This window comes from Myzus persicae, unplaced genomic scaffold (assembly GCF_001856785.1).
Source record: "Myzus persicae strain clone G006 unplaced genomic scaffold, MPER_G0061.0, whole genome shotgun sequence".
Taxonomy (NCBI): domain Eukaryota; kingdom Metazoa; phylum Arthropoda; class Insecta; order Hemiptera; family Aphididae; genus Myzus; species Myzus persicae.
This window is the reverse complement of record NW_019102414.1, coordinates 422102-443076: the sequence shown is the minus strand read 5'-3', so window position 1 is coordinate 443076 and position 20975 is coordinate 422102. Positions and strand designations below refer to the sequence as shown.

The 20975-nt window shown below is 29.1% G+C and overlaps 2 protein-coding genes and 1 long non-coding RNA gene across 3 annotated transcripts; 1 reads left to right on the top strand and 2 right to left on the bottom strand.

Annotated features, from left to right (window-relative positions):
- Positions 1-179: 179 nt before the first annotated feature.
- Positions 180-7417, bottom strand: LOC111032067 (biotin--protein ligase). Its single transcript, XM_022312253.1, has 18 exons — positions 7151-7417; positions 6805-7022; positions 6591-6739; positions 5829-5999; positions 5604-5763; positions 5440-5532; positions 5263-5374; positions 4848-5198; positions 4503-4757; positions 3018-3347; positions 2796-2955; positions 2561-2725; positions 2309-2491; positions 1639-1771; positions 1367-1530; positions 1195-1309; positions 916-1129; positions 180-840 (listed from the first exon to the last, which is right to left on the bottom strand). The coding sequence occupies exons 2-18, from the start codon at positions 6950-6952 to the stop codon at positions 669-671; spliced, it is 3075 nt and encodes a 1024-aa protein (XP_022167945.1). The 5' UTR covers positions 6953-7022; positions 7151-7417; the 3' UTR covers positions 180-668.
- A 2846-nt stretch (positions 7418-10263) lies between these two features.
- Positions 10264-12795, top strand: LOC111032038 (proteasome subunit alpha type-3). The gene is made up of 6 exons (XM_022312211.1): positions 10264-10469; positions 10634-10716; positions 10784-10907; positions 10967-11215; positions 12355-12467; positions 12556-12795. The coding sequence occupies exons 1-6, from the start codon at positions 10449-10451 to the stop codon at positions 12725-12727; spliced, it is 762 nt and encodes a 253-aa protein (XP_022167903.1). The 5' UTR covers positions 10264-10448; the 3' UTR covers positions 12728-12795.
- Positions 12766-18979, bottom strand: LOC111032039. The gene is made up of 3 exons (XR_002604275.1): positions 16960-18979; positions 15389-15854; positions 12766-13694 (listed from the first exon to the last, which is right to left on the bottom strand). It is a non-coding gene; the product is annotated as an uncharacterized LOC111032039 (long non-coding RNA).
- Positions 18980-20975: the final 1996 nt, after the last annotated feature.

Below are 20975 nucleotides of genomic sequence, written 5' to 3'. Positions count from 1 at the left end.
AAAATATTTCCTTTTCATTTTCTATTTATTTATTTATACAATGTACTGAAAAACAAAAAAACGTATAACCATACTTTACTTAAATATAATTTTTTTGGTAACAATATTTGGTTTTTGAAATACACATATACATACATAATATAAACCCCTAAACCAACTAGAAAAAAAATCTGATAGTAATTAGTCTTATATATTTGAAATGCCAAGGAATTAAGTATATAGTATATAAGCCAACCCAGTCTTGATGGAAACAAAAAATGTTTAATTGAAAACATTTGTCTATAGATTAATGATAAAGACTTTCTATGAAATAGTTTAAAATATGCTAAAAATAATTTTTAACTTTAAAAAATAGTCTAATAATTAATATTTATCCGTGGAATTTACTATTTAGTAATATTAAAACATGAGATTTCATTAATATAGTTAAACAATCAGAAGATTTAAATAAGACCATAATGATTTAATATACAATTTAAAATTGATCATTAGTTATCAAAAATAAAAAAAAGATGAAAAGTTCAAGAACTAATAAATTGTATGAATTGTTCTATTTAATATTATGATAAAATAGTTATAAAGCATTACTAGGCCGAGAATTGTTCATACATAATTAAATTTTCTAAAAATACACATATCAGAGAAAAACATTGATGTCAGTTTATTATTTATTTTGGAGCTATGAGACCAGCAAGCATATCAAATGAATTTCCATCCGGTCTGACATCTATAATGTCTCCATCTTCTGAACGAACCCTTAGAAATCCATGATCATCAAGTCCTATCACAGTGGCTTTGAATGACGTTTTATTTGGCCGAAGTACTGTTACTACAGTATTACTAATAAAAAAATACACAATGGATAATTAATATGTGGAGCACAGCAATATAATAACTAAAAAAAATTATTTATACCTATGGAGCCAATATTTGTAGTAAAGATCAAATATAATGTCTACATTGCCATTTTGAACTTGATTCAATAGCCTTTCGAGTTCAGTAAATACAGTTGCAAAATATTGTTCATAAGTCAATGTCTTAAGTTGATTATGAGTGTTTGCATTATGTTCAATGATTATGTCGTTTATGCAAGTGGTAGGTAAATTATTATTTAAATTTACACCACATCCTAAAAAGGTTAATTATAAAAATAAGCATTAATGCAATTCAATTTTATCATTAGTAAAATAATACCAATCGAACAGATGGCTGTGTTTCCAGCTGCAGAACTACTGATGACTAATCCACCAATTTTTGCATTTCCTCCAGCATATATATCATTTGGCCATTTTAGACCGAGATCAAGTTTCTAAAAACAAATTAAATATTAACATGGAAGTACAAAAAATATTACTCCAATATTTACATCATAGCCACCAGGCAGTGAACATATGGCTGACACGACTGACAATGCAACAACATGTTGTAGCAATGCTAGTCTCTGACCAAGTTTTGAATCAAACGGAATGTGTAACTGGACAGAAAACATGGCACAGCCACTTGGACTTAACCATTTATTACCACCTCTACCTTTTTAAAATAAATTATAACATTATTATTAAAGTCAAAATTTTAAAGTTATTAGCTACATGCATATGTTTATGAATATTACAACACATAATAAGTTAATAGTTTTACCAATTCCAGTAATTTGTTGTTTTGGAATGACTACAAGCCCATGCCAGGATATTGGATCGTTTAAGAGCTTCATGGAAGATGACATGACTTCTCCAAATATTACTAGGCGTCCTAATTCTTCAGTATGGAGATTCTATAGACATTCAATTATGTATTCAAATTTCAAATATAATAATAAAATACAAGGAGATGTATGGAATATTTGTATACATTTTTCAGTATGATCATATTACAGCTTTGAAGCTTTTAAAAGTTTTTGGACTCTTAGATTTTGTGTTTTGTATCAGTTGATGTAGTTTTTCGTTAATTTTGCAATTTTTTATATTTAACCTATTTATAAACTTTTATTTAGCTACACACTAATGACTAATGAGTCATCAAAAAATGCTTATTGGGTTAATAAGAAATAATCTGATAAAATTAAAAACAAGTTAAAGTGTCAAATTTATTTTCTGCAGTTATTAATTTCATTTTTCATTGAAAATGTGTAGTACACAATAAACAAATAATTTCAAGACATCACTCAGTGTTATTCATTTTAATTAAAAAGTTACAACTTATAAAATTGATAAGCAGTTTGTACTCGTTTCAATATTTTATTAAACTAATGTCATAACTCAAAATATATAGTTTTATTGGTAGTAATTATATATTTATATGTGAAGCTTACTTTGAAATATTCTTCTTCACTGAAGTTCATTTGGAAATCATTGCAAATTACAGGCAAGGAGTATTCACTAGCTCCAATGCACATTTCATCTTTTGTGCAAAACTGAACTTTTAAGTCTTTCAATAGCAACACATTATTTTTTGATACTTTTCCATTTAAAGAAGTTAAAAATTTAACTTTATCCTAAAAATTAAAAATATTGTGAACATGAAATATCGAGGATAAAATTATTTATCAGACAATACAACACACATTTTCGGTTCCTAGTAAATAAGCAGGTGTGTGTTTTGGTTTTTGATCACATGAAACACAATCCAGTCCCAAATGGGTGCTCAACAAATCTTTAATTAATAGATATCTATCCTCAGTAGTTGAACGGTATTCTCCATTTTGTTGGGCATCGATTTCTAAATGCACCTGAAGTGGTTACAATGTTAATAATTTTATATAAACTATAAGGATTTTTTGAGTAAATATCAATAATTACTTGGGAGAAAATGACTTTTCCTCCAGACGGAGCTGTTGCTAAGATTAAACTAGGCGTTTCCCAGGTATCTTCGGCAGCCAGAACTTGAATGTCAATAGTATGATGCTTGTTGTTTGTATCAAACATATCTACAACGTCTAAATTCTTTTCTTCTTTAACACTAATGGATTAAAATTAAAATTTTTTTATTGCAGTTCATTACACACTGAATTAAATCTTTACCCATTTTCAGATGGAAAATGATCATTATTGGGTATGCTGGGTTGGTAACAGAGAACATGGTGCAAGAGAGATGTTCGCATGGACAATGGACGGTACGTAAAGCTAACAATGTCATCGGAACACACTTCAGCTGTACTAAAAGCAGTTGGGAGTAGTGTTCCAAGAAAATCAGAACACAAGCATAAGATCCGACCTCCTTCTACTAACAGGTAATGCTCAAGTAATGGATAAAGTTCATCAGGTACAGCACCGTAGACGACTACCATTGTGGCCTGTGATGTCCATGGTGAATGAAGCATTTTCTCTAAGCTCAAAGTATAGATTGTGTACCTACATAATAAATAAATAATAAAATGTAGACATTTAATATTTAAAAACATTACAGCAATAATAATAATATTTATTTGTTGCAACAATAATAATCAAACATTTTACAAATTTACAATTTAAAACGGTATACAATATGTAAATATTACAGCACCTCCTAAAAACTAAGCTTGTGTTGTGGGAGCATGGAAGTATTTATAATTATTTAAAATAGAATTTTCAAATTCAATGATTAAGTTTATCAAATGCATAAAATTATATAAATATTTAATTTACAAACATTATATGATATGATATTATATTATATTCATTATTTATTGATTTTGATCAAATTTAACTTTGAAGACAGTTTAAGAATTTTATTGTATATAAACACCCAAACGAGCAATAGAATGGATACAGAATTCCTAAAAATATAAATTTAACTTAAGAATATATAATGTAATAACTATTATTGTATATAAATACATCTGATTATATCTTTGTGAATAATTTATTATTCAAAATTTAAATGTAAGCACCAAAGAGTCAGTATCAAAGTCAAAGTCAAAATCATCAAGAATATTACTATCACGAGCCATACCATTTTTTGAATTCATTAAAACTATTGTAATAAAAAACATATAAGGATATGTAAAGAGATGAAACATTAATATCAGATTACGATAAAAAATTAGATGCTGATGGACACTAAAAGATATGGCTTGGCTATTATCAAAACTTGATTCATTGTATGACAGAAGAAGAAGGAATTTATAGATGGTTATCATTAAAAAAAAAGAATAAATTTATGCTGTATAAAAATTCACTAAAAAATGTTTATTATTAGTACTGCAGTGTTGTGTAAATTCATTAATTTTAACAAGTGGGACATATAAAATGATATGTGTACAATCGAGCATAATATTGGCTTGATTAAATAAAATCTATAATTTAATGGCATCAACAAAATAATTAAAATAAACAAGACCATGACCTAAACTAATGATAATAGTATTATTATAGTAAAATAAAATGTAACTATATGCAACCAATATTATTATTAGAACTTGTTAAAAACTACAAATTACAATACTCACAAATTTATTACGAATAACAACAAAGTATTTGATTAGTTTTATTTAATTAAATTTGGTAAGTTTTTGACAATTATTTTACCTGTATCTATGCAAGACAGACTCCAATGAATGCTGAATTTGTTGAGCACTGGAAGCACTCTCACTAAATATAATAATATTTGGTGGTTTTCCAGTTTTTGATTCACCACTATGTTGCACAGGTGTATGACATCGAGGTCTTGTTTCTATACTGTTACTAAAATCTGAAAATGACCGATGACTTCTCGTCATTGAAGTATTTAAAGAGTTACTATATATCCCAAACACATCAGGACTACTTTTAATTGGTTTCATTCTGGAAGAGAAAAGAGAAATAAGCCATCGACAGAAATATTTTTATTGGTATTTGCTTGCCACTATTGATGCTATGTTAAAATATTCATACCCGCTTGATATTTTTACTTCATTTTCTTCAATCGGAGTGAGAACTATTCTTCGAAAACTAATAGACTCACTGGAACTGGTTGAAGCACTTTCATAATCATATTCACTGTTTGATTTTCCATTTAATCCATTGTTAAATTCACATTCATTGTTAAATCGAACATATTGTAAGTGATTATCTTTTGGAATTTCAATTGCAGGAAGAGTGTTTTTATGAATTTTACTCTCAGTGAAATTTTCTGACTTAACATTTTTTCTAATAGTACTATCAACTTCATCTTGTACATTTTCAATAACAACATAATTGTCCATACTTATTTCATTTTCAGGTTCTCTTGACAATACTGCTGAACTGAAAAATAAATAGCTAATTAAAAAATTATTAAAAACAGTTTAAAACTAATTATAAATGTTACCAAAAATTAATAGGTTTTCCAGATTTTAATACATTTGTTGCAGCCACAGATACAGCATAAAGTGTATCACAGTAATTTTTCCATTGAACAGTTGTTAAATTTTTGTTCATACCTATGTGAAAATAATTGAATAAAATTACACATGTCTTTATAAACATTAACCACATTAAAATGTACCCCAATTTTCATGTAAACTATAAACAAAGTCAATATTAGACGCAATTGATTCGCTATTTTCAATATCACACGGTTGGCCTTCAACTTTTACAGCTACAAAAAAAAAAACAGAATAAAATTTTAAGCAATTATTGGCAACGTATTTAAAAAAAATTATAACAGACTTTGTATTCGTAGTAATTCCATATGGTTTCCCAGATACAGCGATTTTGAATTAGCCATAAAATTACTGGTAAGTTTAGCAAAATGATCCAGATCAGTTTCCAACAATAGACCAAAATTTTCTCCAGCACTCCACGCTTTAGGCACACCAAAGTCTTCGATCTAAAATAAACAAAATATATTTATATATAATCACCAAATACAAATAAAAAATTGTCAAGACTTACAAAACATTTGTCTATGTTTTGATGAACATTAAACATTCTGTAAGTAGCTTCAACCAATAAATGAAGTTTTGTTTCTAGTGTTAAAGTTATTGGCTTATGTGTATTCAAGTGTGCAGGAAAAGTAATAGGGTTGTTTGGAATAAGAATCCAACTATCAACATTCAATATTTGCTATAAAAATAAAACAATAAAATTAAGACTGATAAAAAATGAAATATGTCAATATTTTAAGTTTATATTTTATGTTTTCAATATTACATCATATTTGAAATTTATTAATGCATTTATTTTATAAATTGTTAGTTCTTCTTCTTCTTCTTTGCTCTCTGCAGCTATATGAGGTTAGCCATCTTTGTCCAATACCTTCATAGGCTATGTCCTCTAGTACTTTCACATACACCCTCGGTACTCCTTTCCTAACAAAATATATCTATTGCATATTGCCTCCTCTAAATCTATAAGCACCATACACAAATGACTTTTATTTTCCCCACACAAATTATTGATTCCATCATCAATATTTTTAGTATAAATCCAATCGGGCTCAAACAAAATATTGATTCCATCACTGATATTCTTGGCATAAATCTAAAATGATTCCTTAAAATTATAGAATCACTTCTTATCCTCGTTTCCTTTATACTATGACTCATAAGATTTATACAGAGCCAATTAAAACTTAAACTTTAATATTACCTACTCAAATAAAAAAACAAGCAATCAAATTATGTAATAAAATTTAAATATACATGAATAAATTACCTCAGGAAAAATTGAACATGACCTTTTATGCCCAACAAATGATAGGATCTGATCAAGTTGAGCGGACCTAGCATCTTTGCAACTGTCTGAAGTAATACCGTGAGGTCTTAGGGATGTAAATATATCATCATTTTCATTACTGTATAAGTCTAAAATGACGATTTCATAAAAATGTTGTCAGTTGAAAAATAAAGCTATTTAATAATATACATACTTTTGTTGTCTAATCCTACAAAATCTTTTTCTTTGTATAGCACTAATGTCAAATTTTTTGAGAGGTATTTTTTCAAATTTGATTTTATATTTGATAATCTATATGATTGAAACCAATTGGAAGCCATATAATACAACGTCAGCAGCATTGTCTCTTAAGGATACCATTAACAGAACTCAAAAATTTCAATTGGTAACATTCGTATTTACCAACAATAACTACCAAAAATATAAAATAAACATTAATTACAACAAACTAGTAATTTGATAAACACCATAATAATAATTATGTTTCATGATTACACTAAGAAGGAATTGGATTTGTAGAAGGTCATCCGTGAACTTACTTTCATTTGGACGACTATTATGATGATGATAAATAGGTTTAATATATTAAATTAAACTCGAAAAATGACATTTCACATTGCATCCCGTGCATATTGCATAGCTACAAACCACTATGACATTCAACTGACTTTAAACCCGCAACTGGCATAATCACTAATCAGAATATCAGATTAGCAATTTTATTAATATATATAATTCGATAGTGGTTGATCGTTTTTGATATGAGAAAAATTACATATTTACTATTTATTTTTTATATTTATGTTTATACATAAATTATATTTATAAAAGTGTGTATAAAAAAATAAAATCTTTGATAATATAATCTTTAATCTTATAACTTTGACAGATGTGCTGCTGTAGGACGTTATCCCTAGATGGCAGCATAACATACATTGTTTATTATTATAATTTTCTTTTTGACTTTTTGACACGGTCACACGGACGGTATATTTTGACGACCAAGGTGATGAATGATGATGAATTCTGAATAGTTTGTACATTTGTATTATTGAATAATATTCGTTATTACTTATTTGGTATTAACTAATAACTTATAATTGTAATCGGTAATATATTATTCAGATTTCAGTTCCTTTATGGCTTGATAGCTTATACATTTATAATTATTGACAGTGGTGTTGGAGTACCTACCCAGGCTTTTTCAGTGGGATGTGAATAGCTAAACATACTACATTAAAACTACGTAGGTACCTACCTGCCGTAACGCCTGTACCTAATAATTATAATTTATTATAATTTCATAATAAATTATTTAAATTATTATACTAATAATAAAAATTGTATATTACCTGTTTATTATACAGGAATTATATAGATATTTAAGTATTTGCATATAATATATTATATAGGTAACAATGTATACATACAAAAATACAATTATAACATATTAAAGAATCTTTATATTTATGGAATATATTTTACGTATAAGGTAGTGTTGTATGTTACACTGTAAAGAGTTATATTATATTGATTATTTTTATTTTTATCCAGTTCTAAATTTATAAATAGGGTGATTTTTTAAACATGCTCGCACCAAATTTTCTTTTAATAGTACATTTATTTAATTTCTAATTTTTAGAATTTTTAAATATACCAATAAGCTATATTTTCAAATACCAGATACATTTTGTAGTACTTAAGGAGTGCCCGTGGTGGTATAAATTTCTATTTTTTTAATGAGAACCGTTCTTTTTTACTGCAAATTATTGTGCGGATGATTTTTGTGAAAATGTTGATGTATCTAAATAAAAAATTCTAATGAGTAGTTTCCGAGTTATTAAAATGTTTTACTAAGGATAATAATCCTTAAAAATGGTTTTACAAATATTTAAACTATAGTTATGTTATATTAAATGCAGTATTTATGTACTTGGACATTTTTTACGAATTATTTATATTGATTTATCAATAGTTTTGGGTAATTAGCATTTTCAAATCATCTGCTAAGTCCCGCTATTACTACTTAACCCATCACCTGCCATAGACATTACGACATATGGATATAGACTGGAGGGTATGTTCGAATAAAATAACTAAATAACTTACTTTTCCACTGAAGGAACGGACTTTACCATAAAATATATAAATATTGTAGAAGGTGACACTGGTAATAATAAATATTAAATAACACTTTTGTAGTTTAGGGGAATCAAGTGAAAGTGCTAAACTAATAACATGTAATATGTTGACACATTTTAAAAATATGATAAATGAAAAAAAAAAAAGTGAAAGTGAATGTATTTTACATTTTTACATGGTATTTCAAATAAATAATATTTTAAAATTTGGTGCAGTTTTTTTCGGGCATTCAATATTACATATATAATATTATAATAATTTTTAAATATTTTACAATATAATATTAAAATAAAATAATAAAATATATTGTATGATTTGTATGTGAATATGGTAAATATATAATAATATCATTAATACCGGAAACATCTTTTTTTGAAAAATAATAATTTTTTGTCACACAATTCGGATGTAGCCCTAATTGACATGGGGGTCGTACGATGACAATCGCTAACAGTCATCACCACTCACCACACTAATAGAAACTGAATGGCCCAAAGTGGGAGAAATGGCCCAACAGGGCCTGGTAATACTGTAACAGCCGCTGCCTTCGATCTGCATGCTCGAAACGGGTTTAGGGTTACTACTTACTAGTTAGGTACTTCCCTTGTGGCACAGAATTTTTGTTTTACGGTAACATGTTATTTTTGGAAAAGTCTTGGCATATGACTATTACACCCCTCCTATAAAACATATTGCCACTGACGCAAGGTCTTGGTTGCAATACTTTTTAAATAAGAATCCGATTTTATACTTAAAATTTTGTTGGAAATCAATCGATTTGATACGAACAATGGATGAACATGACAGAAAAGACAGTCTCATCGTTAAACTTCGCAACGAAACAACAAACTTAAGTTCCTCGGCTGAAACTTATGATTATGACGTGAAATAACTTCATGATACAATAGAATGCACTATGTAAGTTAGTTTTGTTTTTTTTCATTTATTTATCTGTTTAATATAATATACTTGCCTTTGATATTCATAATTTCCATATAGGTTTTTAAAATTATCTATTGATGTGGAAAAAGCAAATGAATTAAGCATTCAGGAATTATGGAATCGAATAATGGAAACAAATATTTAGGTGCATAATATAAACTCAGTGGTAACATATTCTTTCAAGAGCTATAATGAATTTACTTAAGGAGTTAAGGCAATCATTTATTTTAGACGACATGCCTAATCAACATACTTGAACCACAGATAGTCTGCTAGCGTCTAGCAACTATAGATCTAAACTAGATATTAGGATGAATAATATTTATGAAGAGTTCATGAGTATTTTCTCCAATTTGAAAAATCATATCAGTTTTTCGGTACCATTACTATTTACTACAATTGATGAATTGAACCAATGACTTCATAATAATATGCAGAGAATCATGGGAATAGGCATGACCACATCTGTGGGCAAGCATGGCCTATCCGTATCTTTAATATGATAGGTAAATACAAAATGGTCACACTGGTGTTGTTAGGTTATGTTTTTATAATCAAATTTTTCTGCATTATCAGTGTTAGTTTGCAATATTTCATTCTTAGAGAATAATTAATAATAAAAAGCTTGATAGAAAGATATTCAAGTAAAAAGTATACATTTTTGTTCCTTTTAATTTTTTATACATTTTATATGATAGGTATTTAGAGAGCGTTTTAGTTTATATAAATCACAATAATTATAAATAATTCAAAATGAGTTCAATTGGAACTGGTGTAAGTATATGTTTTGATTTTTTCAACGGTAATGTCCATTTAACATTTTCGATTTGTTAGCGTCATATATCATGTAAAGTCCACAACATTAAAGATGATAATAATATTTCACTACGTTTTTGGATTTCGCTAAATTTAATACATGAGAAATATTTTCTTTACAGTATGATTTATCAGCATCTCAGTTTTCGCCTGATGGTCGAGTATTTCAAGTTGAATATGCCTTCAAAGCAGTTGAAAATAGCGGGTAAATACCATCTAGCTATTTAATTATTATGTTATTTTTAATTTAATCTATGATTTGTCTTTGTTAGAACTGCCATAGCATTACGTGGTTCTGATGGTGTTGTTTTTGCCGTGGAAAAGTTGGTCACGTCAAAACTTCATGAAGATTGTACAGGAAAAAGATTGTTCAGTGTGGAAAATCATATTGGAATGGTAAGTCTTGAAGTACATATATTTTTTAATCCATCATATAATCATATATTTCCGTTTAGGCTGTTGGGGGATTGACTGCTGATGCTAGTGCAATATTAGATGTCGCACGTGAGGAAGCTAGATCGTATCGTCAAAACTACAATATGCCCATTTCATTGAAATATTTAAATGAAAGGGTATCCATGTACATACACGCTCATACATTGTACAGTGCTATTAGGCCATTTGGATGTGCTGTGATTATTGGCTCTTATGATCCTAAGGACGGTCCTCAAATGTATATGATTGATCCAGCTGGAGTATCATTTGTATGTTCTTGTTTATTTGTTTATAAATATTGTTTAACATGTTCTTAGAGTTCACCAAGATTACAGGGTTATAATATTTTATAAAACTTATTATATAAAAACCTATACTAACGCAATCAATTTTGGTTGTAGTTCAACACTGTTATAGTATTTTCTTATATTATTTAAAAAATTTAATTTTTAGTTAAAGAATGTGTGCTTTATTAAGAGGACATCTCAACCGCATGTGTTGTCTTTGTCTTACACACATGTGTACTTAGCACATTTTTATTCACCAGTTTCAATGTTGTGCAGTTAGTTTTGATATTAGTGTAAATTGACCTAGCTTTAAAGTAATAATCAAACTTTTAGGTAAGAATATTATCTGTGTTCTCTCATTGATTTTTTACAATATTTTAATTTTTAAGAGGACATTATACCCGCGTTGTCTCCATCTTACAAGTGCGTAACATACCAAATTTTATGCTCAGATCACGTTTAGCTCTGTCAGTTTAAAATTAAGAGTGAATTTACCTCTTATTAAAACTAAAGGTAAAATTATTATAGAGGTTTTCTCTTGGGCTTTTTATTATATTTTAATTTTAAGACCAGTTATGAGTATTTTAAAATTGTAAATTGTTTGTACATCTTAAAATATTCATAACTCTCTTTAAAATTAAAATACAATAAAAAGCCCATAAGATTCCCTCCATAATGATCTTACCTTTAATTTTAATAAGAGGTGAATTCACTCTAATTTTTAAACTAACAGAGCTAAACGGGATCTTCTGAACGCACAATTTACATACTTACACACTTGTAAAACTGTGACAACACATGTGGATATAATGTCCTATCAAGTGAGTTATGATTATGTTAAGTATTAATATTTTAGAATGCTCATAATTCTCTCAAAAACTAAAATATTGTAGAAAAAAACCAACGAGACAACATAGATAATGTTCTTACCCATAGGTTTGATAATAGGCCAATTCACTCTAATATCAAAACTAATAGCATACTTTTGAATCTGGTAAACAATAAATTCACTATGCTGAATGTGTGTAAGATGGAGACAACACATGGGGGTACAACATCCTCTTAATATATATTAAGAGCTAAACATTTATTTTCTTATATTTATAATTTTTTGATTTTAGGGATATTTTGGATGTGCTATTGGTAAAGCTAAACAAACAGCTAAAACTGAAATAGAAAAGTTGAATATGAAGACAATGACATGTAAAGAATTGATTAAAGAAGCTGCTAAGATGTATAAAAATTTAATATTTGTTATTTTGTATTATATATTAATATATTATTTAGTATATGTTTGACATTTTTTTTAAATTTATTTTTAGAATTTACATGGTGCATGATGAGCTGAAAGATAAACAGTTTGAACTTGAACTTAGCTGGGTTGGTAGCCATACTAATGGAAAACATGAAGAAGTTTCAAAAGATGTATTTGATGATGCATTGAAATATGCTAAGGCGTCTCTGGATGATGACTCTGGTTCAGATGGAGAGTAAACTATTGTTAATGATTTAAGGAAAATTGACTGTTTGTCAAATTAAAACGGTACATAAGTTTAAAAATATTTTTTTTTTTTTTATTTAATAAAAAAACAATAACATTTTTGAATTTGATTTAAACTTATTTGTCTACCTTGTAATAGGTAATTTAGTAATAAGTAATATATTTACATATTTATTACACATAATTTTTTTTAACTACCTTTTATGGTTTCTGACATAAATAACGTCAAGTGTTTGATAACTATTTTGTTATTACAATATTCCCTAAATAATACAAGGAATTCAAATTAAATTTAGGGGTTATTGTGTATTAAAAGTGTATACTCACGAGTGAAATTTTATTTTATAACAATAAAATGTAGTTGATGGTTAACTTAAAAATAACTATTATAATAATATTCACATTTATTACATAAAAATAAAAAGCTAAAAGCTATGGTTATATGTTAATTTATTCTGAAGGATTTATTAATTTTGGAAAACGTAAAATAAAAAATATAGATTATATGCAGAGCTGACGACAGTCATTTTGGGCCAAATTTTATAATTTTATACCCTGATAACGGCAGGGGCGCAATTTCAATAAAAAAGGTGGGGGTGCTGAAGTCCTCATTTTTTTTCATATTATCTTATGGCTGTGGATGCCTGCATAATGACTATTAAAATGAAAATAAATATGAAAAATATTGGGCCTATGGATAATGATAACTGCATAATTTAAGGTACCATTTTTGATAACCATCAGTTCTTTTTTCTTTTTGAATGATACTAAGCTTGTTTAAGTCTTTGTTAAATCTTCAAAACCATTTTCTGAACGTCCTGAGGAGATTATTTGGCAGGACATTCAATCTAAAGTTGAACATTTTTGCTTTCTTGAAATTTGTTTGTTGGATTAGAAGTGGTTTATTAATAGTTACTAACAGTTTTTGGATCTGAAGTCAATTTTGCCATTGTATTACACCTAAAGTTATAGAACTTGTTAATAAAACATTTATAATTTAGTAATACAAAATTTAAAATTTAAAAATCTATAAAAAAAAATGTCTATATAGTCTTGAGATTCTTATGTTTGTTCAACAGTTTTACTAAATGCTTTGAGTTTTTATAATTTTGTAATTTTTTTTAAAAAATGTTTATTTACTTTAAATGATTATACATCAAATTTGTGCCTACATTTGTTTTTAAACTTCTATAGGACCAATTTATGTGGGATATTCACATATTGTATTTTATTTGTTGGTACCCCTTAGCCCATCAAATTATAATTTAATATTCGGGTACACGCATTTTCTTTAAATTTTTGCATCCCTTTTCTAATTATTTTACAATTTAAGCACTGCGTAAACGTATATTAGACTACATACTACATATAGGTTCCTATATACGTTATAGTCTTAATTATTTACGTCGCGTTCTTATCTAAAAAATATTTTCTCCTACGTACCAAACCGATCCAGTCACGGCATGGATCACCAGTAGGCTTTTGATTATATTTCTGCTGTGATAACTAATAGGTTGGATTAACATTTTCAAACGATAAAAATCAAAATATTTCTTGTCTATAAAGTCTATGGTTTATATTTTAGCTGGGTTACAGTAAGTTGTGGCCTCGTGGATTAGTATCAGTGGTACCTATATATAATATCTAGCGATCGGTATGTTATACACACGACCTATCCAGTATCCGGGAAACATTTTTGGGGAGCAAAACATTGAAATACCCACTTCATTATGATTTTATGAAACTACAAAAGAATCAATTATAAAACTAGACCAACTACATATTAAACGACATCAAATTACAATAAATTGTATTTATATGTCTTTTCAAAGTAATTGGTAGTTGATTTTTTTTAAATACCAACCTATACAATTATAGCTAATTATTCACTATTGAGTAAATTGTTGTTAAATTATAAAATGTAATATTATATATAGTAAAACATAAAAAATAAGTTGTAGATATCGTGGGTAGTAATGGTCCTTGCAGGAGTGCTTTTACTGCACTTCTTGTACCTACTTCACTGTATAATATGATTAAATTATTATTTTCCATTTTTTCATTATAAAAATATAAAACTAAGGCTGAGGTCATAAGCAGGTACGGATTTAAAAATTAGAAATGAGGGACGGGCTACATTTTTTTCGAAAAAATACAATTTTATTAATATTTAAAATTTATAGATTTTAAGACGTATGAATTATTTATTATACAAATAAATACATAGTACAATAGTATTACTCGCTTTGACAGTACATATACTATACTAAAAGTATAATCTAACGGGGGGGGGGGGGCTAAAGCTCCTTAGGCTCATTTGGATCCGCGCCTACCCGTAAGCATAGACAAGAATAGCCCGTAAGTGGTGCAACTATTGCACAAATTCCTGTACACGCCAATGATAGATACATACGAACGTGTTGCTCGGTCATATATAATCCTGAGAGAGACCATTGACCAAGGGCTGTAATTTGTAATCATATGAAATGTATAAAAGAGCAAAATAAGTTCCCATAACCCTATATTATGATAATAATACTACAGTCCTTATAATATTACAGATTTACCATTTACAGTATTGCAGATTTACAAGATGCACGAAAAGGCAAAAAAAAATTGATAATACATCATATTATATACTACATGATACATACCTAAATAGAAATTCTTGTGATATTAAAATTATGTGAGTTGGTCCACGGTCAGTTTGGCTTATACGATTAATATTTCCGTACGGCTGGTGGTGACGGACCACTGCTGCAGAACATGATGTGGACATGTGGTCGTGTGGACCGTGGTCGCTAACGGTAACTACATTATTATGATCACTACATAACAAATTTATTTTGTCACGCTTTTGGTCTGTCGGGAGCAGTTGTACCAATCTTTATAACCGTTGAACGTTTTGCTGACGATTTGAATACGTCGACATTTACGGTGGAAATACCCTAGCTGGTGGTTTGGCCGGCAGCAGTGTCCACTTGGTCGAACAAATAACCGTACAATGGATCCAATATCAAATCGCTGAACAGCATGTGGACGGCAGCGAGCACGTAGAATAGACACAATACGCACACGATTAAGTAGACGTATTTGAACATTTCGTATGTGTTTCGCAGTCTGAAAGAAAAGGAAAAGAAAAATGGGTATACTCTTGAAGAGCAGAATATTAGAATATTATATATATACGGGTAAGGGTAACGATAAAATATAATATACGTTGAAAAAAAAATTAAAAAACAGTACAGGTACGTACCTAAATATAATATTATATTATAAAAATCGTCGAGCGCCGAGCGGTGTAACGCGTGTGTCGGGAACGTGTGTTACAGTTCAAATGATGACATATCGAAGTATTAACAGCAAAATAATACGTATATAACGACACTTTTATTATCACGGAATCGTCGAGGCAGGTTTGTGGGAATGTCGCAAAGAGGGATCATCGAAGGATATTAACAAGCAGTAATATTGTACAAGTCGATCAGAATTTCATTGTTACAGACATTATTTTGCTTAAAAATATAATATCCTAAATACGGACGGTTTTATGAAATTAAACTTTACTAATTACCTGCAACGATCTAAAATATTTGTTTTTAAAACACCTCTTACGGTGAGGGGAGGGGGGATTGTGGAGGTAAACGTCTGAAAAACAAATGAAAACAACTACTTTTTATTTGACATCACGCTTCAACGCGTCGCGTCCGCCGTCAATATTTTTTTCTCTTTAATTTGTTGATACATAAATATCGAATATTATTGAATAAATAGTTTTTCGTTTCTATCATTGATAATAGTTACCTTAAATTTGCTCTTACAAAACAACAAGTGGACTATGTAAAAGCTATGATCAAATACTTAAAACATGTATAGTTAAAAATATAAAAATAAATTTTACCCACATAATACTAAATTTCTATATGAACACAAAATTTGTTTTAGTTAAGTATTCTATTTCTGAAGATTACAAAACTACAATTATGTATTGTCAATTGTCGTTAGAACATCAAAAGACCGATGTGATAAAAAAATAGTAAAAGATTAGATTGTTTTTGTAAAGATGTAGTGTCACCGTCATGAATACTCCAAACTATATGCATATAAAAACCCATTTTTCCAAAGACTCATTATCGACTAGAATAAACGAGGTTATACCTCGAGTGAAGCATTGCGAACTATATGCTCATTTAAATATATAGACACATTATACAGGTGTACGTACCACTGAATGATTATGCAGGCAATATATACCTATTATTATTGTTGTCTCGACTAATTATTACTGTGCACTTCGCCCAAATCGTACAGTTATCACTACACCTGTAGATACAGCGGAACACTTATGTAAACGCATATACGTGTCACGATGTGTGCATATGTACCTTATATGTTAGGTTTATGGTGCTCTTAAGTCAACAAACGCGTGAGAAATATATTATTTTATACACAATACTCTAGCAAAGAAGACTTCAAATACAAATTAAATTCTAGATAAGTCTAAGTCTATATAAGTTTATCTATAGTATAATATTGTAGGCAAACCACCACGCCAATATACGTGTAGCGTACTATGCACATATATTTATATTATGTGTTGTTACAGTAATTGTTGAGTCGTAATTTTAATTTGAATATTAGGCACTCGAACATAACTTGAGTTATTATAAATATGTGTATACTATATATTATTGAAACGGTATGCACAGATTGCTATGTTTCGTACAAAAACCTAGGACAATCCCCCACCATATATTATATACATAAAGTTATTTGATACGTAACACCACTTTTATTAGAATTAAATAATTCAATAATTAAACAAATATAATTTAATATAATACAATTGAGAACATTTCAATTTATTATCCGTTAATGATTACAATACTAAAACGCACTTTAATAATAATAATAATAATATAAATATATAATAATATGAATATGGTGTATAATATGTTATAAGCAATAGATGACTGAAATTGTTATTTTTATGAAAACAAAATTAAAAATTTTGGCAAATATGTTACTGTATTTGTTATTTATTATTTATAGTTAGAAGGAGTAAAATGTTGAGGTGGCTTTCTAGTTTTTGAGGGTGTAGGAATAGTTTGTTTATCGGTTGATGTTATGTGTTGGTTTAGATTGAGACATTGAGTAGCATCATTAATGAGTGAATCTATAATGTTAGTCTCGGGGGGAAAATGAGTAATTTATTTGACTATGTGGCCATATGTGATTATTGTGTCTAGTCCATTTAGAACCCTCGTCAAATGTTACTTTATGAGTACTTTGACTAATATTTTTGTGATTTTTTCTTTTTGTCGATTTTGATCTTTATATTGAAAATCCTTAACTAATTCCAAGTTACACGAGTACGAGTCGATTCCACCTTATTGTCCTTATTTTTATTATTACTTATAGATTCTTTTGCAGTGGCAATTTCCATGAGATGCGAATACCCGATGCTTATTTTTGAAGCATCTTCTTCGAGTAGTCGATCTTGAATTTGACCTGAGTTCATACCCACAGCAAAAATGTCACGGATTCAAATTGGCAATTCCGTTGTAAAATTACATTTTGATGCGAGGTTCTTTACTCTTGCACCCCATTCAGCTACAGACTCGTCTGGTTGCTGTTTTGCATTGTAAAATGCACATCGCGATACGAAGTACGATTTTACTGGCTTGTAATATTCAGTTAATAAACCTAGAAGTGTGTCGTGAGAGTGTCCGGGCTATGTGGAACACATAAGCTGAATAATATTTTGTGAACTTCCTCAGAAATTGAATATAAGAATATGGCTTTCTTCTGGACTTCGTTTGTGATTCCATTTGCTATAAAAAAATTTGTAAGTCTCGATTCAAATATTATTATATCGTTACCAGATTCAAATTTTCCAGGTGAGCCTATTATGTGATGACACTGAGTGATACTTGTTTTGCCATCGGCCATTTTAAATATACTGCTATGAAATTGAGTTCGAATAGAAAATAACCTCGTCACCAATTCATTGAGTTGTAATATTTATATGAATAAGATATACTCGAACGTAAAATTGTGTTATTATAAATAATGAAAAAAAAATGAATTATAAATATGTGTATATTATTGACACTGTGGACATAGACTGATCGACTGATGCACGAGACATGCACGACGTGTACTCGTGTATGATAGGACAATCCCCACTATACATTATGAAATGTATACGTTTATTTGATACGTAACAGTAATTATATTATATTGCTTACTTTCGCTGAATTTTTGAGGGAGCTGAAGTTGATGGAGCATCATCTGCAATCCGTTTCACTGTGTGACAGCATTGCAGCGGCAACTGTAAAATATGGACTTGCGGCCCCTCAAAGTCTCAACATATAGCTTTATCTCCCGACTTAAAAGCTCGAGGAGGATATTTTGTTGTACGTACAATATTTTGTAAACACGACAGTACGCATAATAATAGGTTTTATACGAGTGTGTGAGCAGTACATATTATAATTCACGTGCACGAGATGATGTGTATAGCCGGTAAAGTTATAGCCAGTTGTAGTGTACTCATAATTATTATAATTTCATCAAATAAATACGAATCGTTTGGGTAGGAGAAAATGGGAGGTTGTATAATGTAAAAACCGCGTTCGAGCTCTTGTTATATTATATTGGTACTTTATAGACCAGGGAAGGCAAATCCATGGCACGTGAAAAGATTTTGTGGGCACGCAAAATTTTTTACTATTATATATTATATAATATATAATATTATGGGTAATAGGTAAAAAGCATATGGCTTTTATCGGTCATTAACGATTAACTGATGAATGCAGTGCCGTATATACTTTATTAAAAGTTACCAATTATAAACCAAATATCAATGAATTGGCATCAAGTGTTCAACAACAAAAAACACATCAAAATAAATAATTAACAAAGCAATATTATTACAATTATTATGTACCTAAACTAACCTTTTTATACTAATACATTAATTATACAATCAAATTACAGTATAACAAAATATAATATTTTTTATTTTTTTCAAGGCAGGCTTTAAAAAAAAAAAGGTAATTTTGGGCGGGCACGCAGTGTTCAAAAGGTTTGTCATCTCTGTTATATAGACCCTTGACACGGCTCGATGCATCACGCCGTGGCTGGCGGGTTCGCCTCAAGGGACGATGTTTTTGGTACGAGTAACCAATATATAAAAAGTCGCAAGTAGCTCGTCACATGTGTTATTGAAAATAGTAAAACAGAAGAAATTTTTTTTTTTTTATTGAACTTAAGCTTCGGCAACTGAGGCCATTAGCTGTAGTAGGATTTGTATTGTAGTTTGTATTGTATATTTTTTGGGAACGGTAGGGGGGAACACGTGTGTGTTTGTTTTTGGCAGAATTTCGAATGGGGCACCCGTAGGTTTCTGCCATGCCCCGGGGGTGGGGGATGGCAGCACTTGTTCTCCGGTCACCGCGACTTGTCCGGAGAAAAATGCCGCCCGGTAGCCGAACAGAAGAAATTATAACTAAAACCGGCGTGGTTATCTCCGTATGATGATATGTGGAAGGTGATTCTTTTTCAGGTAAAAACTGAATATTTTTTTTCTAATTTTTGTATTAGTTTAATTGTATATAAGTAATTTTAACTCAAAATAAAACAACATTTTTGAATGTCAAAATACATTTGTAATTTCATATAAATACTCTCCTATAACCGAAATTGTTCGGGGTATCCCTGTGAAATCAAACTCCACTCATTTATTTTTTAAATACTTATTACTAATTAGCTGCCTACTCGTTCGGAGTTATACTTATATGTATCGAAATACCTACACAGGTAATTATTTTGCTTAGGTATAAAGGTATGTGCTGTCGTTTAATTTCATCAAAAGTAAAACACTTAAAAAATAATTACTTTAAAAATTAGTAGAGAATGTAATTTTTTCAAGTATGTTGTGTTGTAAAGAATTAAAGAAATGTAGGAAAAAATATTTTCAAAATCGGTTATAATATTCTGTAGATAAAATAAAAGCGGTAATTTTCGATCGTTTATACCTTTAAAGCAATTACCTTGCACTGTACAGTGTACATCCGACTACATCGTGGTCGACAGCAGATGATGGTGATAGTCAACATACTAAAAATACCTACAATATTGTGATAGGTGGTGACTATTTATTTGCTATCAGTAATAATTACGGTTAAATGACTGCGAGGCGCCGGCGCCGATGGCGTCTCGCTGCAGCTACCT